Below are 26712 nucleotides of genomic sequence, written 5' to 3'. Positions count from 1 at the left end.
TTAAAAGAGCATGATAAATGCAAGTTAAAGCCACAGTGGGATACCCCTGTCCAACTACCAGAGTTGATCAGGTAAAAAATAGTAACAACACCAAATGCTGATGAGGATGCAGCATTTGGATCCCTTGTGTGTTGCTGGTGGAAATGTAAAATGGCCCCTCTGGGAAACTGTTGGGCAGTTTTTATAGAGCTCTAAACATGCAACTACCATGCAGCCCAGCAAGCTCACTCTTGGGCATTTATCCTAGAGAAATGAAGACATATTTACATAAAAACCTGTACACGTATGTTCATTTCAGTTTTATTCATAATAGCCCCAAGCTGGAAAACAGCCCAGATGTCCTTCAACAGGTGAATGGTTAAAGAAACTGTGGTCCATCCACACCATGGAAACTACACAGCAATAAAAAGGGGGCAGTCCTTTGATACCTGTCACAACTTGGGTGGATTTCAGGGAATTATGCTGAGTGAAAAAAAGCCAGTCCTGGGACTTCCCTGGTGGCGCAGTGGTTAAGAATCCGCCTGCCAGTGCAGGGGACACGGGTTCGAGCCCTGGTCCGGGAAGATCCCACATGCCGCGGAGCAACTAAGCCCGTGCACCACAACTACTGAGCCTGAGCTCTAGAGCCCGTGAGCCACAACTACTGAGCCCGTGTGCCTAGAGCCCATGCTCCGCAACAAAAGAAGCCACCGCAATGAGAAGCCCCCGCACTGCGACGAAGAGTAGCCCCCGCTCGCCACAACTAGAGAAAGCCTGCACCCAGCAACGAAAACCCAACACAGCCAAAAAATAAAAAACAAGGAAATTTATTAAAAAAAAAAAAGCCAGTCCTAAAGGTTGCATACTGTATGACTTTTGAAATGACAAAATTTTAGAAACGGAGAGGATATTAGTGGTTTCCAGGGATTAAGGATGTGGGGTAAAGGAAGCAGGAAAAAGGTGGGTGTGGTTATAAAAGGACAATGCAAGAGATGCTTGGGGTGATGGAGCTGTTCAGTATCTTTACTGTGGTGGACACTGAACCTATATGTGATAAAGCCTTTTATGTGATAAAACCGTATAGAACTAAAACACACACACACACACACACACACGAGTACAGGTAAAACTGGGGAAACCTGAATGTCTGTGGATTGTTGCAATGTCACCATCCTGGTTGTGATATATTCTGGTTTTGCAAAATGTTACTATAGGGGGAAATTGGGTAAAGTGTCCATGGGATCTCTCTGTGTTATTTCTTATAACTGCAGGTGAATCTACAACTGTCTCAATAAAAATCTCAATTAAAAAAAAAGCATCATATAAAAGTAATACTTGATTAGAATTTGAATCTCTAAATTAGAAACATCACAGCCCAACATTAAATTAAGATTGTTTTATTTGTACATGTTACTTGATCAACATGATTCTTTGTGCCTCATTTCAAGTGAACAGCAGTTTCCAATCATAATCGTCATTTGAACCTCTTAACTTAAATGAATTGGGCTATTCTGACTTTTAGGCAGATCTTTAATCAATTAATTAAAATTAATTAATTAAAATTAACTAATTGGTTTTAACTAATTAATTATATTGGCTGTGCTGCCCGGCTTGTGGGATCTTAGTTCCCCGACCAGGGATTGAACCCAGGCTCTCAGCAGTGAAAGCACGGAGTCCTAACCACTGGACTGCCAGGGAATTCCCTAGGCAGATTTTAAAATCTTGAACTTGACATAGATTATGTCTGTGACCAAAACTGTGCGTATCTGCCCAGATTGCCCTGAGAACTTGCATAAAAAGTTTTTAAAGCCCTTCTAGTGATGAATCAGAAGTATTGTTTTGGAATAAAACATAACACACTTTCTTTTTTAGTTTTGAAAAGTTAAAAGATTCCTGGCATATTTGATGTCAGAGGCTCAATATCTGATATTTAAGCATTTTTGCTAAAGAGGTGGACACAAGTTTGATAAATTAAATACATAAGCACTTTTGGAGTAGCAATAGGTGGAATAGGGCTGTCTTTAGGCCTTTGCGTATGAAAATGGTCTTTGAAACACTTGGGCAAAGCCCTCCTCCTCCTCAGAGCAGCAGACCTTCTATGCTGCTGCCTGCACTGCTAGGCAGTGTCACATTTCTACTTCTCGCCCTCTCTGCCCTGCTTCTTGCTGGTCTAGGCGCGCGCGCGTGTGTGTGTGTGTGTGTGTGTGTGTGTGTGTGTGTGGTGGGGGGGATAGCGGTTGGAGGAGGTGTGCCCTAAGGGCTGCATTGATAGTGGGGGACTGTTCCTCTGATGCCAGTCAGAGAACAAGGCATGGAAGACTAATCATGCTGTATCAGCATCTTAGTGGTGTTTTCAAGGATGGGATTCCAACTGCATTCACTTTATAGAATGAAAAAAATCAATATGTTAGTCGGGTTCTAATTTATGTTTTAAAATAGGTGATTATTTTTTGCATTGTTCACATCTTTCCCTTTTTATCACCTGCTCGCTGTGAATGTGTATAGCGGAGTTGTCTTTGCCCATTGGGGAGGATTAGTGGGTAATAGAAGGGATAGCAGAGAATATGAGGTTCACGTGGGTGCATTTTCTATGATGTCTTAGAGAAAATTAGACGTTGTCTGCCTGTACTCTTCGGCAGGAGGAAGATGGTGAGGGATGAGAGTATAGGACAACCTTGTGTGCCCCCATGGTATCATTTGTGAGCACAGGTAAATTCATCAGAGAATCTCTGGAGCAGATGGGGTTTGCACAGCGCTATTAAGTAGTTCCTGAAGGTTCCTCCAACTTTTTCAAGTTGAAGCAGCTTACGTCTGTGGTTAAGTTCCCAAATGAATCCCAACAAACAGGCTTTTTCCAAGTGGATCAAATAGCACTCAATAAAAATGTAGCTGTGTTATGTGTATATGTGTGTAGCCATGCCACACATGGAAAAAGACTCCAAGTGGTAAATGCTGTAGATCAAGTTGGAAAAGACACCCCTTCCCTTTTTTTCGTTCACTAGAACTACTTCTTAAAATAGTCTCTGGTGACCTTGTTCCTTATAATTGAACTCTGTCCAGAGGTGAGTGCTTGGGGGAAAGTTTGAAGCAAATTTATGTGGCTGTTAAATGTGGGTAGTAGGATGGAAAAATAGTAGAAATGAACTGCAGATTTCTCTGATTTTCTTGGAACTTCAAAGTGGCTGACCTAGTCCCTCATTTAAAATGTTCTCTCTTAGGCTGGAGTATAAGTTTGGTAAGGAGTTGTACTAAGGCAGTATTTTGGGAGAGTTAGCACTGAAGGATGGGATTTACAGTGTGCAGTCCACATCTGTCTTTCCCTTAAAGAAGTCTTGCTTTCACAGGAAGACCTAATTTCAAGCAGCCCCTACTTTTCAACTCAGTGTATTCCTGGAAATCCTAGTTCTGCACGCTCACCAAAAAGCCACATCGTATTTTCCTGTAGGAATAATAACTAGTATTTGCCTTGTCCTTCCTGTGTATGCAGACACCGTTGTAAGCATTTTACATGCATTAACTTACTTACTCCTCACGACAACCTCGTGAAGGAGATACTGTTACTATCCTAATTTTATATCTGAGAAAACCGAGGCACAGAGAGATTAAGTAAGTTGCCGAGGGTCACACAGCTAGTTAATGGGGATACCAGGATTTATCTAGGCAGTTGGACTTCAAAGCTTGAGTAATTACACCACTGAGATATGTTGCCTCTCAAACAATGTTAAAACATTATTGTGGTTTTTTAAGTCAGGATTTACCAGCCAGATATGACCAAGAGTATATTGTAAAAGCAAAGACATGTTAATTTATCTGTTTAGTTATTCAGTGTCAATAACTATGAAACTTGATAATGAAATAGAAAAATTCTCTCCTAAACTGGGAATAAGTGTATTAATCGGATTGATTATGCAAAGGCCTCAATATCACTGAAAGCAGGTAAGCTGTACTTTTTGTGTGACACAAACTTGACTGTAAATAATATGCTAATGAAATAAAAATGTAATTAGAGATTTACTTGTAAGTCTCTGGTTTAAACTTTAGAAAGCCTTTTGTGGTTTGGATGGTCCAGTTTTCTCAGTAAGACTCCCGAGAAATGTGCACCAATATCTTTATCTTACCTTCGTTTGGCAGAATAGTGTACGTACGCAGGGTTGGCAGCTTTTCCAACTGTCTTCAGGCTCCCGTAGTCTGCTGAAAGTCAGCCATAAATCTTATTGTTGTGGGATCCAGTGGTCTGGGTGGTTTTGGCTGAAGGCAGGAAAGTGGCTCCTTTCTCTGGGTGGATCTGGTGGAGTTCTGGGGACCTGGAGGTAGGCAGCCATCACTCTGGGGTTAATGTGGAAAGTCCCTCTGAATCCTCTTTGTCTGTGTTACACTAAATCCCCAGGCCAGTGAGAACAGTTTGGTTAACGGGTCACAAGACATTACCCTCTTTTATGTAGAGCCTTCAATAGCAATGCCTGTTAACTTACCCTTCTCTTTTTTCTTCCTTCCCCCCGCCCCCCCCCCATGTCTTTCTCACTGGGTCCCTCCCTGTCTGCAGCACAAACCCTGGATCCTCACAGCCTATGGGATGTGGGCCTGCTGGTGTGTGCTGGGGACCCAAGGCACAGCCATGGTTCTTATTCACACCACCATCTCCTTCTGTGTTGCCCAGTTCCGGTCGCTGTTCCTGTCATGGCTCTGTTCTCTCTTCCTGCTCTCTACACTGAGGCTTCAGGATGTGGAGGAAGTTAAGGTAAGAGTCTCCGTTTTACCATTGGGAAGGAGAAGGCCCCTTTGGCAATGCCTTTATCCAGGTAGATGCCTTTGTTTTCAGACAAGAGTCAATTGAAGAACTGTGGTGGCGCTCCCTCTAGTGGCCACAGGGGGTTGATGCATGTGAACCCTGGTGTTGCATTCTGCAGTGTTTTGTATCTGACTACGTCTTAGTCCTTGGAGGTTGCCCAGCGCTGACCTTGTACCTTTTCTCCCAGTTTGGGCAGGCATGGATGGTGCCAGATGTCACAGGAACAAAGGAGGAAAAAAAGCAATAATCCCCTATGCATTTAATAAAACAGTCATCTGTAGAGTGCTGCACGGTTTATAGGGAACTCTCACATTCCTTATCTCATCAGAAGCCCACGATAGTCCCTGAACAGATAAGGCAGGTATTTTCCGTGCACAGAACATCTTGGGAAGCTTTTGATATTCTTTCTTTAGTCATGTGGAACTGGGCTCCCCGTGGTGTCTTTATTTTTGTTCATTCATTCGTTCACCTTTTCATTGATTTAAGTGATGGCACTTAGAATTGGTGAGCCCTGGATCCGCACAGTCATGGGAAAGAATGCAATGGGAAGGATGAGCCAGTGGTTTTCTAGTCTCTTCTATTCACTGTCTCTCCTGCTCTTGAAACTGGAGGCGGTGTTTAACCTCTGAGTCTTAATTTCGTCATTTGGAAAATGGAGGTAATAGCTGCTCTGCCTTCCTCATGGAGTTGTTCTAAGGATCCAACAAGATAATACGTGTTAAGCAATTTTGTAAAAATGGTAGCATTTTGAAAATTCAAGAATTCTTGCTGTTGTTAGGCTACCTTAATTTTTCTTCACTCTTACCAATGGACTGGAGCGAATACTTCAAGCACTTGTCTCAAAACGTGGACTTAAGAGAAAGAGTAGGGTAGCGTAGCGTCTCTCTCCTAACAAAGATACGTAACTTCCCAGAATGATTAAACTAGGTGATCACTTAAATAAGTGTGCTTAAAAATAGATTTGTGAAAAAAAATAAAAACAAATTCACACCTAACTTTTGGGGGACCTGGCAAATGTTCAAAGACGGTCTCCAGTTGTAATTATCCTTTAATTGGTGACTGTTAGCATCAGTTATGGGTGTTGGTGGTAAATAAGTATTCCATTTGTTATGTAAGCTGGTGGTGTGAAAAATATTGCTGAAGGGGAGACAGCAAATGACCAGAAACTAGTTGCCCTGGGTTTCCATACTTTCACACATGCAGTTTTCTTGGTTTTTCTTGGTGGCTGCTGAAGTCCTGGACATGGAATAGAAACTCTGTTCGGTACTTAGTTTTTCAGTGTAAAGCCTTAAAATACCCTCATGGATCAAGTGAATAACCCTTTCCTTTGTCCCAATTTTATTTCTTGTATCTATTTCCATAACCTGTTTTCTCGTTAAAAAAGCAATACATATGTATTATAGAAAATATGGAAAATATAGAAAAATATAAAGATTATAAAATGATCCATAATTTTATTCCCCCAATATTAAGATTTTACCACATTTGCTTTTAGTCTTTTGTTCCGTACCTAATTTTGTATGTGCTTGTTATTATTTCATGCTGTGTTGTAATTATACTTTTACATACCTATCTCCGGTATGAGAATTTAGGTACATTGAGGGCAGGGACTATTTCTTTTGACGATGTTTCTGTAAAGCTTACTTGGAAAATAGTCTTCAACTACATGTGGAGCCAAATTAATGATAGAAGAGCCAAAGGAAAGATATGCTGAACACATAAATCCCACGTGACATTTATAGACACACCCCCATTTTATTGCACTTTGCGGATATTACATTTTTTTTTAACAAATTGAAGGTTTGTGGCAACCCTGCGTTGTCAGATGATCAACAGCATTTTTTCTTTTTTTCAGCAATAAAGTATTCTTAAATTAAGGTATGTTCTTTGTCTTTTTAGACATAATGCTGTTGCACAGTTTAATAGACTACAGTATAGCATAAACATAACTTTTATGTGCACTGGGAAAGCAAAAAACTGTGTGACTCATTTTATTGTGGTGTTCGCTTTAATGCGGTGGTCTGGAACCAAACCTGCAGTACCCTGAGGTCTGCCTGTATAAGTCTCTCTTTGTCTTTAGAGTTGTTGAAGGAGCTGTTAGAGTACCCATTGGATGTAGCTGATCTCCATGCTGTCCGCTGGTGTATCTGACAGATGCATATCTGGGAAAACCTTCACTCTGTGTTGCATCAGGCTTAATGCGAAGCTTCTGGCTGATGTTAGGGACACTCTCCTGCCCGTTGCTCATTAATTGCTTGTTTTGATGATCGATGATGTTTACCTGCTGTTCAGTGCTTCTCGACTCCCTGGATGGGACAGCTGCTCTGCCTGTGGAAGAGATCTCCTTCCTGGGAGACTGGATGATGTCCCTCCTTGACACTCAAGGTTGTTGTCTCCTTGTGACTTTGCAGAGAGGGTGGTACCAGACGGAAAATGAGTACTACTTGCTGCAGTTCACGCTGACCGTTCGCTGCCTGTACTACACCAGCTTCAGCCTGGAGCTCTGCTGGCAGCAGCCGCCGGCTGCACGCACATTCTGCTCCTTGCCCTGGATGGTGGCCTATGTCTTCTACTACCCAGTCTTCCACAACGGGCCCATCCTCAGCTTCCCGGAGTTCATCGCACAGGTGAGAGCCTTTCGGGGATTGGATGGGTGTTTCTGCAGATGATGCTTCTGTCTTTGCTGCTGTGGTCATCCGTGAGTCTTTTCATACAGGGGCGCCCACAAGTTTAGAACACACATTGTTGTCATGATTTCTGATCATAAATGAAATACTTCGCGGAAATAAGCCTTCAAAATAAAGGTCAGCATATCTCTTGTGCGTGTTGGTTGTAGGAGCTCCCACCCGGATTCTCTGTGGACTGTGGCAGCCAGAAATAATAACTGGGCACAGCCAGGAACTTGGGGGTAGGCATGCCCTGCAGGGCAGTCCCAGAGAAAGAAAACTGGCTTCTCATGGTATTACTTGGAAAGTGGAAGGAGAAACTGGCTGAGCTCTTGGTTGGCAAATAATAGGTGCCCTTTTATTTTCACAAACTGCTTCTGAAATAGCTCTGCCATGGCCTGGGAATTGTTCAGGGTGATCTGGATAGGATAACAGAGTGGAGTTGAAGAGGGTTTGAAAACAATGGTGTGTTTTCGGGTCTGGGTGCCTGTTTTTGCCCAGGATCTCGCCTGCCTACTTCTGGACAGCAGCCTTGTCTGGACAGCGGCCTTGTCTGGACAGCGGCCTTGTCTGAAGCTCATGGGAAGCCACCTTCGTCATTGCAACCTCACTTTTCCTCCTAGTTCGGATTTTTTTCCTCATTCCACAGCTAGCCTCGTGGAACACGTGTACTAAGTTAATTCACCTAAAGTGTGAGTAATCAATTGATGATCCCTAAAAACAGTGTTTCTCAAAGGACATTCCTGCCTCCCTCCCCCCAACAAAACAGTTCCCATGGAGGTGAGAACAATAACACGTATGCACACACAGTGCACACATGAGCAAGCACACACATGTACACATGTGCACACACACTGGGGCCTGGACACGTAGTTTGAAGAGCAGGGCCAGCAGCAGTGTTTGACATTTCCGGAGGGCAACCCGAAAGGTGCCCCCTGCACAAATAGGAGGGTTCTTAGAAATCCCTTATTTTGTCTTAAAAATTTCACTGAGTTACACATTGTACTCAGAAGTATATTTCTGCATTATAACAATAACTTAATGTTTAAAAATTGCCAGTTAAATCATTGAATGTTTTCCCCTCTGCAAATCTTTAAGTGAAATTGATATTCTGGGCAGATGTATGTTTAGTATGTGGTTTCTCATACCTCAGTTTGGGTTACCTAAGATCGTTCTTTTGCCATGAAGGAATTTAAAATCTGTGTTTGAAAATCATGGTTAAAATTGTTGTGTAAAAGAAAGAGGTGGTTTAGTGATGACAGCTGATCTTCTAACTCAGAGATTCTCAAAGTGTGGTCCCTGGAACAGCAGCTACAGTATCACCTGGGAAGTTGTCAGAAATGCACATTCTCAGGCCCCAACCCAGACCTAATGAATCAGGAACCGGGGGGCAGGGCCCAGCAGCGTGGTCCTGATGCTGTTAGAGGTAGAGAACCACTATCCGAAGTTCTTAGAAGAGCAGGGGGTGGGGTGAGGGTGGGGTAGATCCAAGGTAGGGTGGGTTCAGGTCCTCCGAATTTTGTCTCCTTTACAACCTCCTTGCCACTGTAAGTTTTTAATTCTAACATTGCAGTCAATAACTTTTGGACTAAACATCCACAAGCACACCCCCACCCCTCTCTTGAAGGCAGATAATTCTCAGAGAAACATAGACTAAACCCATTAAGAGGAAACAAATTGGGACTTCCCTGGTGGCGCAGTGGTTAAGAATCCGCCTGCCAGTGCAAGGGACACGAGTTCGAGCCCTGGTCCGGGAAGATCCCACATGCCATGGAGCAACTAAGCCCGTGTGCCACGACTACTGAGCCTGCGCTCTAGAGCCCGCGAGCCACAACTACTGAGCCCGCGTGCCTAGAGCCCGTGCTCCGCAACAAGAGAAGCCACCGCAATGAGAAGCCTGCGCACCGCAACGAAGAGTAGCCCCCGCTCGCTGCAACTAGAGGAAGCCAGCGCGCAGCAATGAAGACCCAATGCAGCCAAAAATTAAATAAATAAATTTGTATATATAAAAAAAGAGGAAACAAATTATTTTCCTAATTGCCTCTTATCCATTAAGGAGCTTAGCCCTATGGGATCTGTACTTTGTTGTTAGGCAAATCATCATTCTTCTTAGTTCTCGTCTGTCGTCTCCTTTCTGATTGTACCCTGTAGGGTCTTGAAGGAATATGAGAGGCGTGTCTCAGGGTCCTGAATATGTTACACAGAGGAGAGCTTTGAGACTGTCGCTCACCTAAATCCTTAGCCAAAGGCTCTTGCTCTCGAGTTTCAGCCTGGGGAAATGAAGGGGTTTCTCCCTGTAGGGAGTCAGGTCTGGAGACCGCAGGTAGCATCTATGTCCCCTCTCTCTGTTTCTTTTACCCCTTTCAAAATGGTAGCAATTGCCGAAAGCAGGGAACTCAAATAGGCAAGTTGAAACCTTTCTCTGTGGTCTGAGAAGATTCATAGAAAAGTCAGTCTAGAAAAGGCAAAATGTTTAATAAGCTACAGGGCAATATAAACAAGCCAGGTGGTTTCTGCAGTTGCTGGGGGTGTCTATGGGGCACTTAACCTCCTATGAGAAAAATGGGTCTAAAAGGAGAGCAGTTAAACTAGGGAACTAATCTAGTAGTGAAAGGGCTCCTTCAGAGAAGCCGGGAGGGGGCAGAACAAAGCCAACTGCAAGAGCTTGTAAGTAAGGTTTGCTCTGAACGAGTGCTTGTGTGAATGAATAAATGTAATAGGAAATGGTAGTATTGAAATTTTGGCTCTTAGCTTCTCAGGTCAACGCTCACAAACTCTAAAGAGCAGGCAGAGACTTGCCACCAGGGGGCGGAAGAGCCCCACCGTGGAGACGAACCCAGCTGGGCAAACCACAGTCCATAAATTTACAGTACTAGGTCCACCCTGGGAGAATGTTCTCTTTCACCCAGTTTGTTTTTTTTTTTTTTCAGTGTGTAAATTTGCATATCCAAGATGAGGCAAGTATAGAAGAGGTGCCTCTGTAACGTACGGCATGTGAAATTTGTACACATCAATCATGAACAGGGGAAAATGTGCCTGTCAACGGGCCTCAGTGCCTTAACTTGAAGGCCATCTCTGATGGCATTTGGAGTTTCAGGAATATGGGCCCCGTTTATTTTTCTCCCAGGGTTCTATGGATCTCAGATACGGAGCCGGGGGTGAGGTCGGGGGACAGGGTCGGGGAGGTCTAGGGAAAGGCAGGAAATGCTGTTTATTTGCTGAGCTTGGAGCCTGGGGCCACCACATCTTAACTCTGAGCAGGTTGAATCATGCAGTGAGGGAGGAGCTGATATGGGGGAGGACGGTGAGCCTGGGTGTGGGAGGACCAGGGGGCTTTTCCTGGCTGAGGGCTGTGCTCCTGCCCCGAGGGGAAGAGCCAGCGCTCAAATAGGGAGCTAGGTTGGTGGTTAAGAGCAAAGACTCTGGCGCCCAATCCTGTTGTTACAGGGTTTGAATCGCTGCTCTGCTTTGGTGAGAGCTTTTGGTGACTCACCTTACTTGTGACTCAGTTTCCTTATCAATGAAATGGGAAAAGTAATAATACCTCCCTCATAGGGTTGTTATAAGGATTAAATTATTTTGTATAGATAGTGGGGCTTGACATCTAACACTATGAGGTGTTAACTATTACTATTATTGTTGTTATTGTTATCCAAAAGCGGGGGCATTTCTGGGGTAAGCTGTTGGAGGAGGGCATTGAAAGGATGTGACCACTGGTTGACCCGCAGTCTGGACCTGGGCAGTGGAGGCTCCTCACCCCTCCCCTGCCCTTGGAATATACCTTCTGCCTGCCATTCCCACACTGGGAGCCATTTCAGGGACATAGCCTTGACCTTGAAAGAGGAAGGTGTTGTTGAGACCGTCTGGACTGACTATGTGACTAAACCCAGGTAAGGCCTCTATTTAAACTTTAAAATTCTGGCCATTGGATGCAGAGATCTACTTGCCTTTCAGCGCCCAAGACAAGGCTCATCTGTAAGCTCCCTTGCTTATTAAACCTGCCACCTGCCAATCCGGAATGGTCTGGCTGTTTCTTTGGTCTCTCCTTGCCCCCTGTGTACAAGGGGCCAGTTTCAGATTTCACGCAGGGAAGCTCCCGAGGGTGAGAACTAACATAAGTTTATGCCAGAACCGAGGCCCTGGGTGTCCAGGCTGATAGGTGAGGGCAGCAACAGGGGCCATTCTGGGCCGGATTCTGGGCAGGGACCATCCTTGATCTTAGAGGAGGCCAGCGGAAGACAGATGCAGGCAGTGGCTGCAGGTGCAGGGGTGGGCCCAGCCCCTGACGGACCAGGGCTGGCAGTCAGTGTCCCAGAGAAACCACTAGGGGTATGGGGTGGGCTCTGGTTCTAGGACGCATCTGGAACGATGCCAACTGTGAGAAGTAACCCTAACCAAGCACTTACTCCTAACCAGGCTTTCCATGTTCTGATGCCTTTCATCCTGGCAACAACCCCAGGGGAGAGGCCCTGTCGTTACTCCCACTTCACAGATGGTAACACAGAGGCAAGGACAGGCTAACGCAATGCGCGTTGGGGTGGGAGGGACAAAGACCAGACAGAGCCTTGTCGCCAGCTCGGTGAGCCTCACAGGAGTTGGAGGGAGGAAGCAGTGTGGCCTCGTGGACGTGCGGGTCTGGAGGCTCAAGCTGGCCAGACCAGGTCCCAGTCCTGTGGCAGCTACACCGACTGCAGGCCCCACTTGCTGTTCTGCCAGAGACCACTCGGTACTACTGGCCTTGGTCTGGATGCTGGGGAGGGGCAGTGAGGGCCTGATTAGGGAATGATTTCCTGGGAGTAGGGGTACGGTCTATGACCCTGGGCTGGAGAGAAGCTCCCGCATTACAAAGGAACAAGACTCGGGCTACAGTGCCCTTGACCCAAGCGTGGAGGTTGGAGCAGAGGTAACTCAGTTGAACAGTTGCCTCTGGGGAAGGCTTCTGTTTGGTGCTCTCCAACATGGGTATTATTCGTATGTGAAAGAAAAGAACCTTTCATCTTTGAGAACTGTCATCTTTAATCATTAGAATATCTTTGAAGGGCTTCGATATTCCTTTTTATGCAATTTGCATGAAATGAGGTTTTAAAATATAACGTGTTTTAAAATGCACTTCGCAGATGAGTTAGTGTATATTTTTTAGGGGAGCCTTAACTAAAAATTCCCATTGACGGCAGTTGCCTGTGGTCTTAAGATTGGCACTCCCCTCAGTTTGAAATATCTCAAGTGAAACGCTTTGCATGCAGAGGTTGAATAGTGAGCAATCCTGCTCATTAGGTGAGCTGTGTATGGTGTGTCTTTTCCTCCTGCTGAATTGACAAGGGGCAAATATAAATGGGCTGTAATAACAGTACAACTCTGCAGAAAGACTAATAACCATGTTTTTAAGTAAAAGCAAAGAGAATGAAAAATCGGATTGTTTTCCTTCTGCTGGGTTTACTTGTGCAATTAAGGAATAGACGTTTCTCTTACTCTGAATGGGGAGGCATCCAGCATCAAAAAGGGAGGATTGCAGAGAAGAGCCCAGCCCTTCTGGTCCATTGGTGACACATAAGTATGCCTTGTTAAACCTGGAGAGCAAGTTTGGCCCTGGGGAAAGTAGGAAAGTCATTATTGGGAAGCCAGTCAGTCACAAAATGCACCTCATGTTTCTTCTTAATTACAGATACTCGTGTCATTTTAGACTGTGCATTGTTTGGGGAAGGAAAGGAGGGCCTCTGGACTGACCTTGAAATGTGGTGGCCTGGAGCTGGAGGTGATTGGACAGACTTATTTTCCTGATTGCCTGGCGTGGCTGTTTGTTCTGATCTCACAGTGGCTTCCCTCCCGTCTAGATGCTTCTCTCCCTGGGACGGGGCTGCACACCCAGTGATGCTCCAAGGCCTCGGGTGCAGGTCTGGTCTTCAGGGGACCTGAGCTTGGGGTTAGGCAACTGCTCAGGGGCCTGAGGCCATGTGCATAGTTGCTTATTTGGGAACACTGGAGACAGTTGTGCAAAGATGGTCTTTTGTCAACACTGCTTTTGAGGTCGTTATCACATTCAGTCAGGGAATCTGCTTTCCTCCAAGAGTCTGGCACCAAGAAAGGCCCCTTTTGTTGGTCTGGAATGGTTTTAGGTGCCTCTTCATGTCTTAGCTTCCCCAGTTGCCTTGGTGTGAACTGTTCTAGCCTCCATAGACTGATGGGCACTGTATTCGTAATTGTTTCTTCATTTGCTGATGGTCATTTGGTCAAAATGAGTTTGCTTTAGAGAGCTGGAAAAGGGTTGAGAATGAACAAAGGGCAACTCAGCGTGTAACTAAGAAAGTCTCCGAGTGAGGTGGGAAGGTAAGGAGAAATAAAGATGGGTAGCACAAAAGAGAGAGAGGTTTGCTTGCTCATAGAGAGGATGGTGGGCTCCCCTGGGGAGGTCCTGAGACTTGGCATTTTTTACAAGAAGGCTGCAGAAACAGAGGGCTTGCCTCTCTGACAGAGAGGACCAAAGTCTTCACAATATCGTAAAGTTACATTACTTTTTGCTCTGATTACAAAAATAATAATTGTTAAAAAATAACTTAAGAATCTTACCATCCAAAGATTACCATCACTGCTGCCATTTTGGTGTCTGTCTCTCCAGCCTTTCTTTATTTATGCACATTTATATCAAAAAATAGTTTTCATGGCTACGTAAGATTGAGGCGCACTCATGCATTTCACCAAGCCCCAAACCCATACTGTTGGAAGTTTGGGTTATTTCCTTTTTCTTCTCAATTATATAACGCAGACATGAGGGATCGGACAGGCAGGGGGTCTCTTACTGAGGATTTCGCCATCCACTGGCTTGTCGATGCTCTGCTCCAGACTTTGTAGCATGTACGCTTGACGTAAGGATTCATATGAAAACCACCCTCAGTTATGCCTAGAGAGGGAAAGGGTCTGCATTGGGTCGCTGTGCTGCGGCTATAATTGCAGTGAGCTGCGATCCCTGCAAAACTGCAAATCCCCCTGTGCCCCACCTTCCTTCCTGGATAACCTTCCCAGCTAGCGCTTCCCCTGTCAAACTTGGCTGGGTGGATCCTTCAAAGCAGTTACTCTTGTTTCCTAATAAATATCTTTCTGAGGTGAACTGAAGAAAATGAAAGGAAAAAGGAAATTCCTGTTAATTTGATCAACTTACATTAAAAAATTTAAACCAACAGCTTTCCTGGGCGTAGCTAACCAAGCAGATGGCAAAAGGGGGAAAGCCATTTATGCAGCTTATTGCAATTTCACTGCGCCAGCCAGAATTTCTCGGTCTGGTTTCTTGCTGTAAGAGGACCGTTTGAGACCGTGGTAGAATAGATGCTCAAGAATGGAATAGAAATTAATTCCTTGGAGTGTAGATAGCCCATCACCTCTAAGGGCAGTGCCTGCCGCCCCTCCTGGCTGCCGTGGGACCCACTGCACCTTGATGGTTAGAGGAGAGGAGAAGTTAAAGAAGCATGTCAGGATCACCTTCCCCTAGGGATGGGCCTCTCTTGTTCATGTAGTGTCTGGAGCCCTAATTGTCAAGCCCTTGCTGAACAAAGTCCATATCCTCTGCCAGCTAATGTGTGCAGATACAACTTCATAATTAAGGCGGTCACTTCACCTCTGCATTTCCAGGCAGCCTTCAGTCTAATAAAATCGTGTCAGTGTAAGATCCGGAAAACTTATACGCGGTCTCTTGTTTTTCTGTGTTTGTCTAGGATACATCAGGAACTGCCCTCCATCCTGGGCTTTGGCAGGGCTGCTGCTGGGGTGAAGGGATGCAGAACCCCTTCTTGGTTCTCGGCACTGGGCTAGCTTGTGGCCTCCACCCTATTCTTGCTCTTGGACAGAGTTTTCTAGCTTGGACATGACTTAAAAAATTTTTTTTATTGAAATATAGTTGATTTACAATGTTCTGTTAGTTTCAGTTGTACAGCAAAGTGATTCAGTTACCTATCTATATATTCTTTTTTTAGATTCTTTTCCATTATAGGTTATTACAAGATATTGAAAATCTTGTAATATATTACTGTGCTCTACAATAGGTCCTTGTTGGTTATCTATTTTATATATAGTAGTGTGTATCTGTTGATCCCAAACTCCCAATTTATCCCTACCCCCTTTTCCCTTTGGTCACCATAAGTTTGCTTTCTATGTCTGTGGGTCTATTTCTGTTTTGTAAATAAGTTCATTTGTCTCATAATTTTTAGATTCCACATGTATGTGATATCATATGGTATTTGTCGGGCATGGTTTTTTTTACCCGAGAACGCCGAGTGTTCCCAAGGCAAACTAAACCAGCCCTCCCTTAGACGATACAGCGAAAATGAAAATTTATAAAAACGTTGTCTAGGGGCCTCTGAAAGCTTTTAAAAATGGAGCTGCCATCTAATGACTTCTTCTGTTTCTACTTTAGATGCAGCAGCAGGAGCAGGGCTCGCCGAAGGCCAGCCTTTCCATCCTTGCCCTGGGGCTGGGCCGCCTCCTCTCCTGTTGGTGGCTGGCGGAGCTGATGATTCATCTTATGTACATGCACGCCATCTACAGCAGCACCTCCCTGCTGAGGGCCGTCTCATGTTGGACCTTAGGTAATGTTGGAAATCACTGGCGGTAGAACAAGCATCGAGACAGGTAGCTTCACGGCGAAGCTGGACGGGGGGCAGACTGGGGTGTAGTCGCCTTGAGCAAACCCTCCTCTTTTTCACCTTGTTCCTCTTGTGGCCGAGATGATGCATGTGTGAGGTGGTTGACAGAGGGGAGGGTCAGGCTTGCTGGTCTTGGAACCAAGGATGGTAGCAATCCCTCTTCCTAATGGAATCCTGCGAAGTTCAGCTGGGTCCGCGTCTTCCTGGTGTGGCCAGCATTGCACTTGACAGGAGAAGGCAAGAGATGCTGGGTGCAGCCTCTTAGTCCCTGCTAAGAGGTAAGGCTTTATGACCGAGTTCTGCAGTAATCCTTGTTGTTTTCCTGTATGATATAAAGCAAAGAGTATGAGCTTTAGAGTCAGACAGATACAGGTATTTTTTTTTAATTTTTATTGAAGTGTAGTTGATTTACAATGTTGTGTTAGTTTCAGGTGTACAGCAAGTGATTCAGTTATACATACATATATGTGTATATATATACACACACACACATGTACATATGTGTGTGTGTGTGTGTATATATATATATATATATATATATATATATATATTTTCTTTTTCAGATTCTTTTCCCCTATAGGTTATTACAAAATATTGAGTATAGTTCCCTGTGCTATACAGTAGGTCCTTGTTGGTTATCTATTTTATATATAGTAGTGTGTATCTGTTAATCCCAAACTACTAATTTATCCCTCCCCCCGCCCCCCAACCCGCTTTCCCCTTTGGTAACCATAAGTTTGTTTTCTATGTCTGTGGGTCTATTTCTGTCTTGTAAATAAGTTCATTCATATCATTTTTTTAGATTCCACATATAAGTGGTAGCATATGATATTTGTCTTTCTCTGTTTGGCTTACTTCACGTAGTATGATAAAATCTAGGTCCATCTGTGTTGGTGCGAATGGCATTATTTCATTCTTTTTTATGGCTGAGTAATATTCCGTTGTATATATGTACCACATCTTCTTTATCCATTCACAGCCAGATATAGGCTTGAACCTCGGCTGCACCAGTCGCTAGTGGGCAATCTTTGGCAGCTTGCTACAACTGTCTGCATGTTCACCTGTCAAATGAGCAGACTCACATTTGCAGGGTTGTTTGGAGGATTAAGTGAAACCATGAAGGTGAAGGGCTTACCTCGTAAAATGTCTGATAGATAGAATTAATGGTGTGTTCTTATGTAGGCCCCTCTGTTGGCCCCTTTTTCTTGTCTACCCATTTCTTTCTGTCTGCAAGTAGGTGGGCTGCAGGTCTTATTTCCTTAGCAGGACACAGTCTCCAGTATAAGACTTTTCTGTGGAGATGCCATCGTTCTTTATTCCTCTGGCCGAAACAGCAGAGAACGTGCTCCTTTCTGAACGAAATCTTCTCATTTCTTTGCACTCCTTTCAAGAACTGAAATTCAGCCCCCGTGGTCTGACCTCCAGCCTGTGGCTCCAATGGGAAATGTGTGATCTTCCGGCCAGATTAAGCTGCTCCCTGCCGAGGGCAAGAGTAATAGCCTGACTCCTTATCTGTTTGGTGATTTATAGATTTTTTTAAAAAAAAATCTTGATTGCCCTTGTTATCACACATGCTTAATCAGAATGTTTTCAAGGAAGATGCCTTTTAGGATTGGAAAAATGCTGAGTTGTTTTAATGACAGTCTCTTCTTCCCAGACAAAATCTTTTTTCATAGTTGGGGGTGACTAATAATCTAAGGCTTTAATGACACACTTAGGCAAACAAAATAGGATTAAGTGATGGCTTATGCTAAATCAGATCCCAGTTGTACTACATCCAAATTAAGAGATTGTATCCGTTTGGGTGATTTTAACTATGAAAACTGGAAAGCAAAACTGAAAATGGGGCTTAAACAAAAAGGAAAAGTTATCTCAGACAGCTATTACTCCTAAGGTCAGCACTAAGGGTGGTAAATCCAGTGACAAAGAAAAGTCATTAGGGGTCCATTTGGGTACCAACCACTCAGCTTAAGAACTAACCAGAATCCTACAAGCCCTTTGTTTGCACCCATAACCCCATCACCTCCTTTCACCCCCTCCACAAAGATAATCTGACTTTTGGGTTTATCATTCCCTTTTTATAAAATCTTTAAAAAAAAAATAGACTTTATTTTTAGAGCGATTTTGGATTTATAGCAAAACTGAGAGCAAAGTACAGAGATTTCCCATATATCCCCTGCCCCACACGTACACAGCCTCCGCCAGTATCAACGTTCCCACCAGTGTGGAACATTTGTTACAATTGATAAACCTACAATGACACGTCATTATCACCCGAAGTCCATCTTTATATTAGCATTTACTCAGTGCTGTACAGTCTGTGGGTTTTGACAGATGTGTAATGACGTGTATCCACTCCTATAATATGAGACAGAGTAGTTTCACAGCCCTAAAAATTCTCTGTGCTCTATTCATCCCTCTCTCCCCTTTAATTCCTGGCAACTACTGACGTTTTTACCATCTACATAGTTTTACATTTTCCAGAATGTTGTTGTATAGTTGGAATCATACGGTATGTAGCTTTTTCAGATTGACATCTTTCACTTAGTGATATGCATCTAAGGTTCCTCCATGTCTTTTTATGGTTTGATAGATCATTTGTTTTTAGTGCCGAATAATATTACATTGTCTGGATGTTCCACAGTTCATTTATCTGTTTGCCTACTGAAGTACATCTCAGTTGATTCTAAGTTTTGCAATTATGAATAAATTTGCTATAGATATCCACGTGCAGAGTTTTATGTGGCCATAAGTTTTCAACTCCTTTGAATAAATACCAGGGAGTGATTATATGGTAAGAACATGTTTATTTTCGTAAGAAACTGCCAAACTGACATTTTTCAAGCTGGCTTTTTTTTTTTTTTTCTTACCTGCAATTTATGAGTGCCTGCTATTCCACAAACTTGCCACTATAACAGTACTTTATCAGGTGTGTCTTTCGCAAATATTTTCTCCCAGTCTGTGGCTTATCTTCTCTTTCTCTTGACGGTGTCTTTAACAGAGCAAAAGTTTTTAATTTTAATGAAATCCAGCTTATCAATTATTTCTTTCATGGATCATGCATTTGGTGTTGTATCTAAAAAATCCACCATCCCCAATGTCACAGGTTTTCTCCTGTGTCATCTTCTAAGAGTTTTAGAGTTGTGTGTTTTATGTTTAGGTCTGTGATCTACTTCGAGTTAATTTTTGTGAAAGGTATACGAAATTAGACATGAATTTCTTCCAGCACCATTTGTTAAAAAGACTGTCTTTGCTCCATTATGTTGCCTTTGCTCCTTTGTCAAAGATTGGTCGACTTTATTTATATTTATGAGTCTATTTCTTGGCTCTCTGTTTTGTGCCATTGATCTTTTTGTTTATTCTTTCACCAGTGTCACACTGTCTTGATTAATGTAGCTTTAAAGTAAGTCTTGAAGTCAGATAGTGGCAGGCCTCTGACTTTCTTCTTCTTTTCCAATGTTGTGCTGGTTATTCTGGGTCTTTTGCCTCTCCATGTAAACTTTAGAATCAGTTTGTCGATATCCACTAAATAACTTGCTAGGATTTTGATTTGGATTGCATTGAATCTATAGATGGAGTATGGAAGAATTGATATCTTGTTATCTTGAGTCTTTCTATCCATGAATATGGCTGGCTCTCCATTTATTTAGTTCTTATTTCTTTCATCAGACTTTTTAAGTTTTCCTCATATATAACTTGCACATATTTTGTTATATTTATATTTATACCTGAATTTTTTTGAGGGGGTACTAATGTAAATGATACTGTGTTTTTAGTTTCAAATTCCACTTGTTTATTGCTGGTAAATAGAAAAGTGATTGACTTTACTATATTAACCTTATTTTGTACAACCTTGCTACAATCTCTTATTCCAGGAGATTTTTTTGTTATTGCTGTTTCTTTGGGATTTTCTACATAGACAATCATGTCATCTGCAAGGAAAAGTAATTTTTTCCTTCCCAAAGTATGTTTTTTGTTTCATTTTCTTCTTTTATTGAATTCACTAAGACTTCCAGTATGATATTGAAAAGGAGTGGTGAGAGGGGACATCCTTACCTTTTTTCCTGTTTAATCTCCAAGTATTTTGAGATTTCCTAGCTATCTATTGTTGATTTCTAATTTAATTCCATTATTATCCATTATTATCTGAGAGCAGACATTGTATGATTTCTGTTCTCTTAAATTTATTTTGGTGTGTTATATGGTCCAGAATGTGGTCTGTCTTGGAGAATGTTCCATGTGAGCTTGAGAAGACTGTGTGTTCTGTTGTTGGATAAAATAGCCTATAGATGTCAATTATATCCACTTGACTGATGGTGCTGTTGAGTTCAACCATGTCCTTACTGATTTTCTGCCTGATAGATCTGTTCATTTCTGTTAGAGGGGTGGTGAAATCTCTAATTACAATAGTTGGATTCATCTGTTTCTCCTTGCTTTTCTATCAGTTTTTGCCTCACATATTTTGACCCTCTGTTGTTATGCACATACGTATTATATATTATTATGTCTTTTTAGAGAAGTGACCCCTTTATCATTATGTAATGCCCCCCCCTCTTTTTTTTCAGCTAAACATCCAAGTTTATTACTTACAAATTCTGCTTTTCAACAATGGTAGGACACAATTCAGTTAGACTTTTTTGGCCACAATATAACAAAGGTCTCTTTTTACTCCAGTTTCCAAGAACATTTTCCTTATTTCCTTCTGAGCCTTCAATGACAACACCTTTAATGTTCATATTTCTGCCAACATTCTATTATGATATGTGTATTCTCTAAGATGATAGAGTCTTTCTCTACTGTGTTCTTCACTTCCTCCTGAGCCCTCACTGGTGTAATGCTCTTTTTTATCTCTGATAATTTTCCTTGCTTGGAGGTCTGATGTGTCTGAAATATATCTACTCCAGCGTTGATTAGTCTTAGTATGGTATATCTTTCTCTATGCCTTTACTTTTAACTTAACTGTATCTTTATATTTAAAGTGGGTTTCTTTTAGGCAATATATGGTTGGGTCCTATTTTTTGATCCACTCTGATAATCTCTATCTTTTAATGGATATATTTGGACCATTGATGTTGAAAGTGATTATTGATATGATTGGCTTATTATCTATCATGTTTGTTACTCTTTTCTATTCATCACCCTTGATTTTTGTTCCTATTTTTATGTTTCATTCTTTGTTTGCCTTTTTTGTTTTTAATTAAACATTTTATATCATTCCATTTTCTTTATTTTCTTAGCATATCAAGTATACTTCTTTTTTAACTTTCTTAGTAGTTGCCGTAAAATTTGCAGTATACATTTACAACTACTCCGAATCTATTTTCAGATAACACAATATCACTTAACAGGTACTGCCAAGTACCTTAAAATATTCCTGATTGTTCCTTATAATAAAATATTCCTAATTCCTCTCTTCTGTCGTTCGTGTCATTACTATCGTTCATTTTACTTATATATAAACTGTAGTGGTAAATACATTGTTGCTCTTATGATTTTGAACAAACTGTTATTTGTTAGATCAAGAATAGAAAAGAATTAGCAAAGGTTTTATTTTACCTTCATTTATTAGCTCTTCCCTTCTTTATTTAGATCCAAGTTTCTAACCTATTTCATTTTCCTTCTCTCTGAAGAATTTCTTTTAACATTTCCTGCAAGTCAAGTCTACTGGAAACAAATTCCACCATTTTTGTTTGTCTGAGGAAGGCTTTATTTCTCATTCACTTTTGAAGGATACTTTCACAGGACCACAGCGTTCTAGGTGGTTGTTTTTTCTCCTGTCAGTACTTTAAATGTTTTCTTCTACTCTTTTTGCTTGCACGTTTCTAGGAGAAGCGGCAGGTAATTCTTATCTTTGTTCCTCTACAGGGTAGATGTTTCCCACCTCCACCACCTTGCTTCTTTCAGTGTTTTCTCTTCGCCTTTGGTTTTCTGAAGTTTGAATATGATATGCATAGGTGCAGTTTTGGGGGCATTTATCCTGTTTGGTGTTCCCTGAGCTCCTGGATCTTTGGTTTGGTGTCTCATGTTAATTTGGGGAAATTCTTAGTCATTATTGCTTCAAATATTGCTTCTGTTCTTCTCCTTCTGGTATTCCCATTACATTTATGTTACACCTTTTCTAATTGTCCCACAGTTCTTGGGTACTCCATTCTGTGTCTTTTTTCCTTCAGTCTTTTTTCTATTTGCTTTTCATGTTTAGACGTTTTTATTGACAAATCCTCAAGCTCAGAGGTTTTTTCCTCAGCTGTATGCAGTCTACTGATAAGCTCTTCAAAGGCTTTCTTCATTTCTGTTCAGTGTTTTTGAGCTCTAGCATTTCTTTTATTCTTAGCATTTCCATCTCTCTGCTTACATTATCCATCTATTCCTGCATGTTGTCTACCTTTTCCACTAAAGCTCTTCATATATTAATCATAGTTGTTTTAAATTCCCAATTCGATAATTCCTATATCCCTGCCATATCTAGGTCTGGTTCTGCTGCTTTGTCTGTGTTTTGGGTTTTGTTTTGTTTTGTTTTGTTTTTTGCCTTTTTGTATGCTTTGTAGTGTTTTTTGGAAAGGTGGACATGATGTGCTGAGTAAAAAGAACTTTAGTATATAAGGTGTTGGGAGAGGGGAAGTGTTCTTTAGTTCTGTGATTACGTCTCAGACTTTCAGTGAGTCAATGCCCCTGTGATGTGAACTTCACAAATGAGTCTCAGGTTTTTTTCCCCCTACCCTCTTTGGTAGTATAGGATGACTAGGGGGTACTGGAGTTGGGTATTTTTTCCATTCATGTGGAAGGCTATAGCAGACTAGAGTTGGGAATTTTCCTTCCCCCAAGTTGGTAAAGCTCTGATAAAATCCCAGTAGGTTAGGCTCTGGTAAAATAGTTTGTCTTAACAAGGTGGGCAGTCCTTGTTAAGAAGAACATATGGACAGGGCTGAGGGGGAGGGGTTGGACTGCAGCATAAATAAAGGTCCTGCTTGGTATGGGTTACTCTGCTGTACTCAGAGAACTGTGAGTTGTAAGGAGAGCTGGACGCAGAGTCTAAGGTATAGTGAGAGATTCTGCCGGAAAGACATGAAGGGTTTTTATTAGGAAGAGCTTCTGGACCATGCTAAGGAGGATTTGTTCTACCTTTTAGGTGATAGGGACCCATGGACGTATTTATATACTTTAAGTAATTTAAATACCCAAAGAGTGAAAACCACAAAGTATTTAAGGGGAGAGGAAACAGGATTAGATTTGGGGTTTAGAAATATTCTGCTTGCAGTGTAGAATATGAATCAGAGTGGAGTAAAACTAGAAATAGGAAAATCTGATAGAAAAAGGTCCATGTCTTTATTCAACAAATATTAAAGAGCCAGACAGTGCTTTACATGATGGAACATTAGACTGAGTCAGGAGCAAGGTGATGAGGACTTGAGTGAAGCAGGGAGGTTGGAGAAGAAGGGAGTGATGAGAGGGATGCAGGTACAGTCAATAGGCTCTGCTCACCAATGAGACAGGGAAGATGAGAGAGGGAAGATCTAGGGAATCTTCTGGTTTAGAGTTTAGGTGGTGATTGACACTTCCATTCACCAAGAGCAGGGAATATAGGAGGACTGGGAGCAGGTTTTAGGGAAGAATAAAGAGTCCAGTTTTTGACAAGTTATGCCTAAAACTGAACATCCAGGTGGAGACATCTCTGCTACAGTTAGATGGCACTGGAGCTCAGGAGAGGGATTGAGAATGCAGACAGACATTTGAAAGCCATCACATATATGTGATAGTTGAGTCCATGGGAGTAAAGGGATTTCCTAGAAAAATGTGTGGAGTGAGAATAAAGGAGGGCCAACTATAGAACTTGAAGGAATGCCAACATTTCAGAGGCAGGCAGAAAAGGAAGAGCCAGCAACAAGTGAGAAGGAATATTAATAAATGAAGGAGGAAGCAGATGGTTTTGTGAAGGTTTTGATAAGAAAGGGAGGCTCAATTTATCAGAAGTTGAAGAGAGGCCAAGGAAAAGGGGACTGAAGAGAGTGTTTCATTCTGAAAGTCATTGTTGACTTTGGCCATGTTTGACTTTTCTTGTTGTTGACTTGGTCCTTTTTAAGGAGTATAAACCAGGGTAGTAGAATAATCAGAAGTGAGAAAATAGAGGCAGTAGCTAATATGCTGCTTTAATGGTGTTAAATGATAATGCCTGTTGTGTTCTGTCTCCCTGTCAAGGAAGCTCAGATGGCCTGGCCGGCTTCTCACTTTCCTGTGGCAGACCTGCCACCCCTGTGTCTCTCCTCAGGGTTTCCCTTCCTCCTGGCTGCCATGGGATTGGAGTAGAGCCTGACAAGCATCCCCTTTCTTTACAGTGCACAGGATTTCCCCAGCTTCAAGGTTTGGGGGCTAATCCCTCTTGGGACGTTCAGAGAGATAAAGAAAATAAGCATCAGGGAGTATAAGGCTTACAAAGGCCCTTGGGCCCTGGTCTGCAATTTCTGATTTCCTTCTGACATAGTAAAGAAATACTTTTATTTTTTTATTCTGTTAGGCTTTTATTCTCTCGATGAAAGGGTTCTCTCTTCTTCTGTGATGGCCTTTTTTCCCCACCCTAAAGTTGCAGTTGAGTGTGAGGCAGCAGCGCAGGCAGAATAAAAGGTGCCTCTTTGTCTCACGTGCAAGAAGATATACAACTGGGTTTTCATCTCCAAGGATCTCAGGACTGAGTAATGTTCTACTCTGCCCAGAGATGACTCCCTCTGAGCACCACTAAGTAGGGTGAAAGCTGCTTTAGAGAAGGAACTATGCCACTACCTTTGGTGTCTTTCCCCCTCAGCGCTCACTAAAGAACAGTGCACTGCACAGGTGCTTAATGAATACTCATGTACACGTTCAGGTGAATAAAATAAATCTTACAGGAATTCTGCCTAGTGAATGTGAGTGATCAGGCATTCAAACCAGTGATCAATTCAAGATTCTGCATAAGGTGCCAAAGGGAAATCATCCAAAAAGTGATGAGTGCAGATTCAAATGATGATGGTGGAGTAGGAGGACACAGAGCTCACCTCCCTCCATGAAAACATCAAAAATACATCTACATGCAGAGCAATTCCTACTGAAAACTAACTGGAGACTGGCAGAAAGACTATTGCAAAACCAAGGCTGTAAGAAAGATCCACATGGAGTTGGGTAGGAAGGGAATGGAAGCGATTAGGTTTCGGACCTGTGCCCCTGGGAGGGGACTCAGAAGAGGTGGGGGGTTACAGAGGTGGAGGTCCTCCCTTGGAAATGAGAGGTTTGAGCCACATGTTGGGTGTCCCAGCCCTGGGGTCCAACACCAGGAAGACGAGTCTCCTTAGCTGGTTAGAAAGCCAGTGGGACTACCAAGAGGACTGTAAGAAACCTAGACTCCACTCAGGAAGAGCATGTACACACTTGCTTACTCCTGGGAACAAGGCAGAGAAAGTAGATTGAAACTGCATGGGACTCTGGCTGGTTTTCTGTGACCACCCTCGCATGCACCCCAGCCTGCACTGAGTGTCCACTCTGGCCCCACTTGCTTCGTGATGCAGCTCCACACTAGGGTGAGGGCTGTTGCAGCTGAGCGGAGTGCTCAGTTGTGAAGGATAGAGCCTGCTTGGACCTGGAATGACATCTGAACAGTGTGGGGACAGCCGTACTGGTCCTTATGGAGGCAGCGCATCAGAAGTGGTCTTGGACTCTAGGGCCAGGGCTGCCACAGCCTGAGCCCTGACCCATGCTGAGCACCTGCTGCAGCCCCTGCTCCAGGCCCTCTTACTCCAGCACTGCTCTGCTCTGGGGCAAGGGTGCCAGTGCTAGGAGTGGGGAGAGCACATACTTAAAGGGAATGGAACCATCTTGGACCCAACCCTCAAAGCTTCTGCTCCAGCAGCTTGGGGCCCACCCCTGCCCCTCGTAGGGTGGTGGTGGCCACTGAGCAGAGGAGAAGCCCCAGCTCACACCTGGCTCTGTCCCTATCTGCTCCATCTCCAGCCCCACCTCCTACCAAGGTGATAGCTGCCAGCACACCCTGGGGAAAGACATGACTCCTGCTCACATCAGATCCAGCTCTCCCACTGTCAGATCCAGGCATTGGGCACACGCAGACTGTATAGGGAGACTCCCACACAAGAGCACACCTTCAAGACTGGGATAGGTAACTATTTCACCTAATTTCATACAGACAGAGAAAGTTAAGTAAAATGAGAAGACAGAAGAATTTGTTTCAATTGTAAAAACAAGAGAAAACCCCTGAAAAAACAACTAATGAAACAAAAATAAATAATTTACCCGATAAAGAATTCAAAGCATTAATAAAAAGAATGTTAACTGATATAGGGAAAAGAATAGAAGAACGCAGTGAGAATTTTAACAAGGAACTAGAAAATATAAAAAAGAACCAGTCAGAACTGAAGAATACAATAACTGAAATGAGAAACACATTAGAAGGAATTAATAGCAGACCAGGTGATACAGAAGAACACACAAGTGATCTGGAAGATAGAATAATGGAAATCACCCAATCAGAACAGCAAAAAGAAAAACAAATTAAAAAAAATGAGAACAGTTTAAGGGACCTCTTGAACAACATCAAGTGCACCAATGGCAAAAGTTAAAGAGAGAATTCTAAAGGCAGCAAGAGAAGAACAAAGAGTCATATACAGGGGAA

The 26712-nt window shown here is 42.7% G+C and overlaps 1 protein-coding gene across 4 annotated transcripts in view; it reads left to right on the top strand.

The window, feature by feature from the left end:
• The window catches only part of HHAT (hedgehog acyltransferase), a 364344-nt gene that overhangs the window by 74627 nt on the left and 263005 nt on the right, over positions 1–26712 (top strand). For all 4 annotated transcript variants that reach the window (XM_007163983.2, XM_007163984.2, XM_057526261.1 and 1 more), the window contains exons 5-7: positions 4523–4717; positions 7180–7395; positions 15836–16007. In XM_007163983.2, coding sequence (XP_007164045.2) covers positions 4523–4717; positions 7180–7395; positions 15836–16007 — 583 coding nt within the window. The remainder of the gene's footprint in view (positions 1–4522; positions 4718–7179; positions 7396–15835; positions 16008–26712) is intronic.

This window comes from Balaenoptera acutorostrata, chromosome 1, assembly GCF_949987535.1.
Source record: "Balaenoptera acutorostrata chromosome 1, mBalAcu1.1, whole genome shotgun sequence".
In the NCBI taxonomy this organism is placed as follows: Eukaryota; Metazoa; Chordata; class Mammalia; order Artiodactyla; family Balaenopteridae; genus Balaenoptera; species Balaenoptera acutorostrata.
This window is presented reverse-complemented; position numbering and strand designations above follow the sequence as displayed.